At 33.9% G+C, this 11,624-nt stretch overlaps 1 protein-coding gene across 2 annotated transcripts in view; it reads right to left on the bottom strand.

The window, feature by feature from the left end:
- The window catches only part of CENPF (centromere protein F), an 80,848-nt gene that overhangs the window by 28,580 nt on the left and 40,644 nt on the right, over nt 1-11,624 (bottom strand). For both annotated transcript variants that reach the window (XM_044004265.1, XM_044004266.1), the window contains 2 exons: nt 6,276-6,411; nt 286-3,677 (listed from right to left, as the gene is read on the bottom strand). In XM_044004265.1, the coding sequence (XP_043860200.1) occupies nt 286-3,677; nt 6,276-6,411 (3,528 nt within the window). The remainder of the gene's footprint in view (nt 1-285; nt 3,678-6,275; nt 6,412-11,624) is intronic.

The following is an 11,624-nucleotide window of genomic DNA, read 5'->3' as shown; positions in this document are numbered from 1 at the left end:
CAACTAGCCATCTAGAAGACACATTAAATGATCAACATTCATGTGATCTAGCAAATGATCCCCAAAAGAATTAACTCCTTTAAGCCCCAAATAATTTGGTTTACTTAAAATCTTATCATCATGGAAACAATTATTAAGCAGGATATGTCTATACAATCACTACCTCATGAGTGGTAAATAACATGTATTCATTGCTTCAAGTTCATATTCAAACATTATAACATTTTTTTCCTTTAAACAGTAATAGATATCGTAGGGGAAAATAAGCATGTTGAACATACTTACATCTTCACCTTCAGCAATAAGGAATGAACGGGAACTTAAATCAAGACCTTGAAGTTGAAGTCTTGCTACTTCAAGCTGAAGTGACAAAGACTCAGTCTGTTTCTTTTCTGCTGCCAACTTTGACTCCATTTCCACAGTCACACTTGCCAGCTTCTGTTGCCACAGTTCATTTTCTGATAGATACTGCTCTCTCAGGGATTCTAGCTCTTTCCTTTCAGAACCTATGAGTTCTTTAAGCTCTTGAATCTCTTTATCTTTCATTATCTCCTGACTTTGATATTTGTCTTCAAGATTCTTGAGTGACATCTGATAAGTTTGACAAAGGATCTCAAGTTCCTCAATATTCAAACTGGGATCAGACCTAGCAATTTTCTTAGTCATGCATTCTACAACAGGACTGCTACAAGGAGGTTCATCTATATTAGCACTGGACCGATTGTCTAAAATACTCTCTTCTAAACTGTTCAAAGAAGCTATTTCTCTTCTTTCTTCAAATAAGTCTTTGTAAAAAGAAGAATCTGCAAAACTTTTAAGATGGAGGGTTTCATTCATACAAGAGGATGATAAAGACTCACCCTCCTCTAGTGAAAATTCTTTATCAGGAGTGCACTGCTTCATCAAATCAGTTTGTAGGTTTTTAAGATTCAATGACAATACAGAATTTTCAGCCTTTAGTGTGTCAGTATAAGAACGTAATTCTGACAACTTGGAGCTCATGTAGCAGTGCTGTTCATGTAAAATTTTGTGCTCAACTTGTAAAGATGAAAATTTTTCCTGTAATTCAACAAAATGCATTTGAACTTCTTTGTTTGACAATTTGAAATGTTCATAGTCACCACCATCTTCAATACTGTCCTCTGGAAGTTTTAAACAAATAGATTTCGATTCATTACATTGTTCCCCAAATTCATCTTTACGATTCTCTTCAATAAAATCAACAGAAAGGTCACTATTTTCACTATTTAGTATCTTAACTTCATTTACTAGTTTCTCTACTTTTTCTGCCATTTTGGTAGTTGCTAAGATACATTCTGATTTTGAATCATTCAGTTCAGATGTTAGTTCTAACTTTTCAATTTGTAGAAACTCACACATTTTCTCTAACTCATTTAGCTTATTTACTGCTGTCTGCAGTGAAGTCATCAGTTGTGCATTATCATTTTGGCTTGTTGATAGTTCATGTAGAACTGAAACATACTTTTCATCCATTTCTCTTTTACAGCCCTCATAACTGTTAGTTTCAAAAGACTGATCATATTGCTTAGTGTCCATTACCTTTGAATCCCTAGTTTCTAACTCTTTTCTAAGCATTTCTAATTCTTGCTGTAAGACCTCTTTTTCCTTTTCACTTTCTTTAAGTCTTAGTTCCATATGTTCAATGACTTCCTCAAGCTGCAACACTTCTGCATTATAAGAATTTAAAGAACTGTCTTTAGCTGCAAGATTTTTATGAAACATTTCAACTTGAATCTTCTTAAAATTATCTAATCCATTCCCATTTTCATTTACAGACTCACTGATTTGTTTAGAAGCTGGGCTATCAGCAAGAACCAATTCAGTCTTTTGAACATCTTTTGCCTTAACTAATTTCATCAGTCGATCATTTTCTTGAAGCAAGACATGATAGCGTTCTTGCATTTTGCTTTGTTCAAAACTGAAATTTGAAATTTCTTGTCTTAAGCCATCAGTTTCAATCTTTGAACTATTTTGAATAGCTGCAATCTCAGCTCTCAGTCCACACTGTATTGTCTCCATCTTAAGAATTAATTTCTCATTTTTTTCCTCCGCTAGGGCTAGCTTCCCTAAGTAATTTTCACGCTCAATTGCAAAAGCTCCTTCCATATCTTTTAATTCATTTCTGCTTTCACAAAGACTAGCAGTACGTTCATTTAAAATACATTCCAATTCAGTGTTCTTTTCCTCCATTAATTTGTATTTTTCTTTAAGATGTTCAAGTCCCTTTTGAGCTTCTTCACATCTCTTTACTAAAAGAAGCTCTTCCTCTTTGTTTCTAACACATAACTCTGAAATATTTTTCTCTCTTTCAATTAAGCAGTTCGAAAAATTGACATTTTTTTGTATTAAGTCCAGTTTTTCTGTGTTCAAAACTGCATTAATTTCCTTGAGACTCCTATTTTCTTGGGTCAGTTCTTCAATTTCTTTCTGGTTTTGAAAGAGAATTGAATTAATTTCCTTTTTCTCAGAACTCAGGGTTTCAGACAGCAACTGTAATTGCTTTACTGACTCTTCAAGTAATTGGTTACTGGTTTTTAAATCTTCAATCTCTGCTTGTCTAGATTCCAATTGTTCACTCAACATTTGAAACTTTTTATCCACAATATTTTCATGCATGTGTTCTGCTTTAATCAGATTTTCTTCTATTTCAACTTTGATTTGCCCCAAACCTTCACAATGTTTTTGTAAGTCTGAGTTCCTCTGCTTTTGAGACTCTACTGAAAGCTCAAATGAAGAAACTTTATGTTGTGGTATAGGTGCACTATGTACATTCTGGTCTTCTAAATGCAATTTAATTTCCTGATCTCCCCCTTCTAAAGACAAACTTCCTTGAATTTCATGTATATTTTTAAAAGAATTGTTCAATACTGGCTGTTCTAAAATGAAAAGGTCCCCACAGTGATCATCACTTATCATTTGAGAAATATTTTTAGATTTTACTAGACTATTGACCTTTTCATATTGTATATACAATTCTTCATAACGCTGATCTTTCCCCAGCATTTCATTAGACATTAACTGTAGTTTTTGTTTAAGATGTTCAACTTCCCCAGTTACCTGAACTATTTTTAGAGAGAGATTTTCTATTTCCTTTTTATATTTCTGATCTGAGCATTCAGCTTTTCGCTGGAGCTCATCATAGGCTTTTTTCTGTGCTTCTAATTCTACATTTTTTCCTTCTATTGCATTCTGAAGGTTTCTAACCTCCAAGCCTAAGTTTTCTTTTTCAGTTTCCATTATTTTGAAACTTTCATTGGTATCATGATTTTTCATCTGCTGAGTCCTCAGACATATTTCTAAATCATTAATTTTGCTTTGCAAACCTTCCTTTTCTAACAAATGCTGATTCAAAAGTTCTTCTTTCTCATTTTTCCACTGAGAAAATAGAATTATCTCTTTTTTAAGTTCTTCACATTCCTTCTCCTTTAATCCCAAGGTACTTAGTAACCCCTGTGACTCTCTCTCTGTTCGACTTAATTTATCATTTAGCTGTTCAATATGATGTTCCCTTTTTTTTAGCAGATCTTGAGAACAATCCCGTTGCTTTTCTAGATCAGCCACTGCAAGCTTCAGTTTCTCTAAGTTCACAGATTTTTCCTGTTGATTTATTTTTTCTTGAAGAAGTTTTAAAGCTTCCTCTTGAGTGGAATTCTTATCTGAAAAACATAACACTTTTAATTATAATCTATGAGACAATAAATTTATATAACAAGCCACGTTACAGTGAATTACCTTTCTAGACTAATTTGAACTCCTTGTTATTTGGATTTATATACTTTAAGAGGGAAACTATCATTTAGTAAATCTTCTTTCAAACAATACCAAAAAAATAACAATAAAATACACATGTGGCAATCATTCCTTTTCAATGTACTTGAAAGTATTCTCATTCTTCTTTTTCAGCAAATTGAACTATATAAGTCACTGACAAAGAAACAAATTCAGAACATAGGCAAAGCCAGGAAGGGATCATCCCACATCCTAATACATATTGTTCCAAAATCTTTTGGGTGTTTTTTTTTATAACTTGAAACATTGATATTGTCTTTACCATTCTGTGAAAGAAGCTGCTAGACTCACCTATAACTACTCAGAACAAAAACCATTTCAAACATATACCATATGATATAACATGAGGACAGTACCAGGTCTGGAATCAGAAAGACATCTCCAAAAATGCAAATCTGGCCCCAGACACTTTGGGTAAGTCATTTAACACTGTTTGACTCAGTTTCCTCATGTGTAAAATGAGCCAGAGAAGGAAATGGCAAACCACTCCAGTATCTTTGTCAAGAAAATGCCAAATGGGGTCATAATGAGTCAGACACAACTGAAAAATGGCTCAACAACAACAAATCTTAACATGACACCTAAAAATACAAACTGACTAGGAGAGGGAAGCTCCTCTATCTGCCCGAAATCACCTATATGTTATAGATAAGAAAATAGTGGTAAAAGGTCTTTGATGTAAGACACCACTTTAGTCTATTTTTGGAAATAGTAATAGCAATCTGTAGGAGTTTCTTTTACATTTAGTTTTCCATCAGGAAAACAAGAAATCATTGACATTTATAGTAACTGTTGCTTTGAAAACAGGGAAGACAAAAAGTTGTTTTAAGAAGTAATAAAGGGGCAGCTAGATGGCGCAGTGGATAGAGCACCGGCCCTGGAGTCAGGAGTACCTGAGTTCAAATCAGGCCTCAGACACTTAACACTCACTAGCTGTGTGACCCTGGGCAAGTCACTTAACCCCAATTGCCTCACTTTAAAAAAAAAAAAAAAGATGTAATAAAGGGGGCATCTAGGTGGCACAGTGGATAAAGCACCAGCCCTGGATTCAGGAGGATGCAAGTTCAAATCCAGTCTCAGACACTTGACATAATTACCAGCTGTGTGACCTTGGGCAAGTCACTTAACCCTCACTGCCCAGCCCCTCCCCCCAAAAGTAATAAAATCATTTAAATTCAGAATAGTTCTAAATGATAAGTATTGTGAAACTCATAGAAAATTATGTTCCCTTTATCAGTAAATGGGATAAGCAAATAAAAATAACTATATATAAATAAGATGCAGCAAAAACACACACACAAAAATAAACTAAATTCAGGTGTTATTAAGGGAATATTATTTGGCTGCAAAAATTAATCAAAAAAGAAAACTAAAAAAATGGTCATTGAGAACTTGGGAAATGAAATGTCATAATGGAAATTAATGTAAACTGAAGCACAAAGTTAAGCACATTCAATTTATTGGTTAAGGTTAACAATTACCAATAAAAGGAGTCTCTCAGCTCCCCAGCAAACCCTAATGAGGGGGTGACAGCTTTCTTTTATAGACAAAAGGAGAAGCATCCAGAATAGAAGACAGCATCAAAGATGGGGAAAACAGTCTGATTGGTTACAAAGTTTATAGCACCGTAGATGGGGTGTACAATGTAAGTTACACAGTTTGAAGCATCACAAATATGAACAATATGATTGACTAGAAATTAGGAATGAGGGACAAGAAGCAATCCCTCATTTCATCCTTATGCCAAGAAAGTTCATTATTTGAGTCCACCTGCAAGGACAGTTTAGCAACAGTGGACCAGACTACCTTGGATAACAGACCAGACTCTGTGGCATTCACCTGCATCCTTCAAGGATAACAGATTTCTTTGACATAAGAACAGAAAACAATTAGCAGGAGATCTCAACTTCTAAACTTAGCACCGAACCAATGAATGATTTACAGGAAAGCTGGATTTCCAAACTTAACTGTGAGAGAAATGAAAGATTTGTGCAGTTACAAAAATGTCATGAAGTGATACAGAAGAAAATCAATAACAAAATAGAAATGATTTTATTTTCCCAATTTCATAAAAAAAATTATAATGAATGATAAAATGAATAATCTTAGTATAACTAACACACTTAAGACATAAAAAACATTATTATGGGGAAAGTGATTTACTGACAATATAGTTCTATTTGGAAGCTATTTACCATTTTGTTAAGAACTACATATAGCCATTTGGAGATAGTTAATTTAAAATAACCCAACTATCACAACACAAAATTGTTCAAATAAATTATATGTAAAAATGCACACTAAAAGTCTCATTCTCTTCCCTACTCTTAACCAAAAACAAGGACATTATCCTAGGCAAACTTTAACAATTTTCTTCGTTTCCAGAATATTCAAATATTTATGTCTTCTCTTGGTGAAAACAACAACTTAGATAACCAAATACTTAAAACAGTTATTCAAGTTACCTTTCATTTCTTCTGCAAGATTCTGATTCTGTTTTAAACAATGTTTAGTTTTCTTGAGTTCTTCCTCCAGTTGGTAAACTTCTCTTGCTCTTTTATCTAACTGTTGGCTGAAAAGTTGTTTTTGCTGCATCATTTCCTAAAATAGCAATAATGAAACTTAATAAGTCCCAAAAAAGTATTTTCTAAAAGAACATAAGAAATTAATTCTTAGAGACTTATAATATGAGCAGTGCATATTGAAATTAACTGCTGCTCCTTGGTATGGTATTGAGATATGAAAATTGTGACCAGTGAATAACCAACTCAATAAAAACTTTTGGGATATGCTCCTCACTGAAGACAAACACTTTAATTTAAACAGTAAGCCTTAAGAATAGAAAGGAAAAAATTAAACACAGGGCATGGGATCTGATAATAAATCTTTTCTCATATATCTAGTACCACAGCGAAAAACGCTGGCTAGTTGAGCTGTCCTTTAGGGGATGCAAAGAATCCAGATGTAAAGGTGCTCAAAAGGCAAACACCACAGATACTCCTAAATACACATAACATCCCACAATTACAGTGTAAAACATTGTTTTATGTTGCTTATATTGATTTGGGAACTATTTAAATTTAATAAAATTATATAATGCTACCATCGGATCCCATATATGGGAGTCACTAAGTAAGTGAAATCTCCTAATTACAATGTTACTTTAGTAATTCATTAAATAAAAGTCTGGTGAGAACTATGGAAAGACAGGAACACAAATATACAGTTGAATTAGTCCAATAATTACTAAATAAAAGTGTCCAAACCAGTCATACCCCTTGCAATAAGGGATCCTACTACTAGGAACCGATGCCTCTCCAAGAAGGCCGAATACATATCATAACCTATTATATATCAAAATATTTATAGCAGCAATTTTATGTCAGCAAAGTACTGAGAATGAAGGGGGTGCCAATATAATGAGGAATATCTAAAACAAATTGTGGTATATACCACATAAATGAAATATTAAGCTATAAACAAAGGAATTCAGAGAAACATGGGATGATTTTTATAAACAGACTCAAAGTAAACAGAAATAGAGAAATGATATACACAAAGACTACAATTAAAAAATTCAAATAATAATAAAATAAAACTCAATACTGTGTGGTTATAATAATTTTATCCTAGAGAATAATATACCCCATCTTTTCTGTGGACATATATCAATTTTTCATAATGTATGTTTTATGATGAGATCTTGTGAATTTTTTCTAAATTTCCATCACAAAAGTAAATTCTGAGGGTTACATATGAAAGGCAGTATACACTAGTGGATAGAATTGCCTCCAGAATCAGCGAGACATAGGTTCAACTATCACTTATGACACATATTGTCTGTGTAATAATGGTTAAGTCACATAACAATAAAGAACTATAAAGGACTGAATTAGAGAGTGGTTAATTATAATGAAAGATTCCCAACCTAGAAGTCCCTACACTAATGTAGGGTTGTTCTGGTTTTGCAGTTTTTTGTTTATTTTTTTTTTAAACATGGCAATGGGTTGACCAATGGAAAGAGATTAGGCACATAATATATATTAGTAAATAAATATAGTAACATAGTGTTTCACAAACCCAAAGAGCCAAACTACTGGGGCAATAACTCACTACTTGACAAAAATTACCAGGAAAAGTAAAAAGCAGACTGGCAAAAACTAAGAATAGATCAACATCTCATACTAAATACCAAGATAAAATTAAAATGCATACATGATTTAGACATAAAGGGTGATATCATAAGCAAATTAGAGCATGGGGAAAAAAACCTGTCAAATCTATGAAGAAAAAGTTCATGACTAAACAAGAGATAGAAAAGATCACAGGAGATAAAATGACTAATGATGATTACAACATTAAAAAGCATTTGTACATGGGGCAGCTAGGTAGCGCAGTGGATAAAGCCCCGGCCCTGGATTCAGGAATACCTGAGTTCAAATCAGGCCTCAGACACTTGACACTTACTAGCTGTGTGACCCTGGGCAAGTCACTTAACCCCCATTGCCCCGCAAAAAAAAAAAAAAAAAAAAAAAGCATTTGTACCAAAAAAATAAAAATAAGAAATACAGCCAAATATAGGAGGAAAGAAACTGGAGAAATTAATTGAAGCAATTTTCTCTAGTAAAGTTTCATTTCCCAAATGTATAGGGAATGGGGGCAGCTAGGTGGCACAATGGATAAAGCACTGACCCTAGATTCAGGAGGACCTACATTCAAATCTGACCTCACACTTACTAGCTGTGTGACCCTGGGCAAGTCACTTAACCCTCATTGCCCCGCAAAAAAAATTAAATTAAATTAAATTAAAAAGATAAAACCAAATGTATAGGTAATGGAGCCAAATTTATATAAATAAGGGCCGTTCCTCAATTGATAAATGTTCAAGGGATATGAATAGGCAGTTTTCAGAAGAAATCAAAGCTATCAATATTCATATGAAAAAATACTCTAAATCACTAAAAATTAAGAGAAATGCAAATTAAAACAACTCTGAGGTACCAACTCATATTCATCAAGATGATATGTAGCTGGGGGGGGGGGGGCAGCTAGATGGCGCAATGGATAGAGCACCGGCCCTGGAGTCAGGAGGACCTGAGTTCAAATCCGGCCTCAGACACAACACTCACTAGCTGTGTGACCCTGGGCAAGTCACTGAACCCCAATTGGCTCACTAAAAGGAAAAAAAACAAAAACAAAACCAAAAAGATGCCATGTAGGGGCAGCTAGGTGGTGCAGTGGTTAGAGCACCAGCCCTGGAATCAGGAGGACCTAAGTTCAAATCCAGCTTCAGACACTTGACACTTACTAGCTGTGTGACCGTAAGCAAGTCACTTAACCCCAATTGCCTCACCCAAAATAAATAATAAAGATGACATGTAACATTATACATAGTATCATCAACATTATGTGTTGATCAACTGTGATAGACTAGATTCTTCTCACCAATCCAATGGTACAAGAAAGTTCCAAAGGACTCATGATGGAAAAGGTTCTCCAAATCCAGGGGAAAAAAAAAAAAAACTGTGGAATATGGATGCTGATTGGACCATACTATTTCTTTTGGTTTTGGTGCTATTGTTTTTCTTTTTTCAGGTTTTTCCTTTTTGCTCTGATTCTTCTCTTATAACATGACTAATGCAGAAATATGTTTAATGTTATTATATATAATACATAAAACCTATATCAGATTAGCTGCTGTCTAGGGGAGATGGGAAGGGAGGGAGAAAAATTGGAAATCTTATATGAACAAATGTTGAAAACTATCTCTACATGTAACTGGAAAATAATAAAATACTTTTATTTAAAAAAAAAAAGATGACATGTAACAGAAAAAAAAACTTATAGATGCTGGAGGGGATATGGAAAAATAGGGACACTAATGCACTGCTGGTGGAGCTGCAACCTGGTCCAATTATTCTGAAGGACAATTTAGCATTATGCCCAAAGAGCTAAAAAACTGTGTATACCCTTTGACCCAAAAATACTACTACTAGATCTGTACCACAAAGAGATCAAAGGAAAAGAACCCATATGTACAAAAATATTTATAACATCTCTTTTTGTGGTGGCAAAGAAATGAATATTGAAAAGGATGCCCATCAATTTGGGAATGGTTAAATAAGCCAGTATATGATTGTGATGAAATACTATCATGTTATAAGAAATTATGGAGATGGCTTCCAAAAAACCTAGGAAGACTTATATGAACTGATGCAAAAAAGCAAAATCATTGTAGGAGAACACTGTACACAGCAACAGGAATACAGACCAATGATCAACTGTTAATGACTTAGTTATTCTTAGCAATAAAATGATCCATGACAGTACCAAAGGACTCGTGATAAAGAACACTATCCACTTCCAGAGAGAGAAATGATGAACTAGGTGCAGACTGAAGCTTATTTTCTTTCACTTTATTATTTTTTCTTTTTGCTTTCTTCCCCTCCCTACAGCATAACTAATGTGAAAATGATTTCATGACTTTATATAATGGGTATAGTATTTTTCTTCTCAAAGGGTAGGAGAGAATTTGAAAGGAGGGAAAAAATTTGGAACAGGAAATAAAATTTGAGTCCATTAGTTGCATTTGTAGAAAATAGTTTGTTGAGGGGGCAGCTAGATGATGCAGTGGTTAAAGCACCGGCCCTGGATTCACGAGTACCTGAGTTCAAATCCGGCCTCAGACACTTGACACTTACTAGCTGTGTGACCCTGGGCAAGTCACTTAACCCCCATTGCCTGGGGGGAAAAATAGTTTGTTGAAGGAGAATCATAAATTTAATTACTCTAATAAGAAAATACAGATATGGATTCCATTCCTGCATGATAACCTTGTTCATGGTGAGAATTGGCTTATATCACCATGAAACGGAAAGACCCAAATACTTCATATTTCTTAAGTAAATATACTTTCCAATGTTTCTTTTGCATGAAACTTAGTTTTTTAATTGTATTTTTAAATGTCTTACCAATACTGTACTCAAAAAATGAAATAAAAATGATTCTTAAAAAAAAAAAACACAAGTACTGTCTCTTCCCCCCCCCACCCCCCCAGTACCCTGCTACTATTAGATAACAGATGGTGCTGGCAATTCTATGTTGGAATACAGCCTTCAATTATCAGCCTAGTTACTACTAGCAGATGGGTACCAACATAGGAAAGCCAAATGCAAGAAAAGAGGATGACTAGGGAAAAGTACTTGGAAACTTACTGGCAGTTGTCTGTTCATGTATATATTTTAAATTTTGTTACTAAGATGGAATCTGATCTAACTTTAATCATTTGTTTCCAAGTCCCCATCCCTTTATTCACCAAAATGACACTACATTAACTTCAGGCTATCTCAGTGTTGAAGTATCAACTTAGATTAAATGTCAATATTATCCGTTTAATGCTGTCTATGAATAAAAAAAGTCTAGATAAAATTAAATTTTTATATCACCTAATTAGAGAAGTCTATTTGCATCATTACACAACAGGAATTTTCACAAATAATACGTCACTAATCTGAGAAAGTCAATATTCCTCTTTCAGCCCAATATTTAAACATTAGACAGACCTCTCTGATTAATGGTAAGAATAACTGAATGATCCAATCATTAGCTAGAGCTTGAAATTTTGTCAAACTATAGAATAAATATTAACATTTGTGCAATAATTTCTTATACTGAAGTGCAAATATAACAAATGTTATTTGTTCTAAAGGTCTTGATAGGAACGAGGAGGGAGAGACTGAAGTAAATCTATTTGGAAAAGCTAACATATCAATAGAGGAAGAATTGTACCTACATCTGGATTTTCCCAAACATTA

Source organism: Dromiciops gliroides, chromosome 4 (assembly GCF_019393635.1).
Source record: "Dromiciops gliroides isolate mDroGli1 chromosome 4, mDroGli1.pri, whole genome shotgun sequence".
Classification (NCBI taxonomy): domain Eukaryota; kingdom Metazoa; phylum Chordata; class Mammalia; order Microbiotheria; family Microbiotheriidae; genus Dromiciops; species Dromiciops gliroides.
Note: the sequence above shows the minus strand (reverse complement) of the source record. Positions and strands in the feature narration are given on the sequence as shown.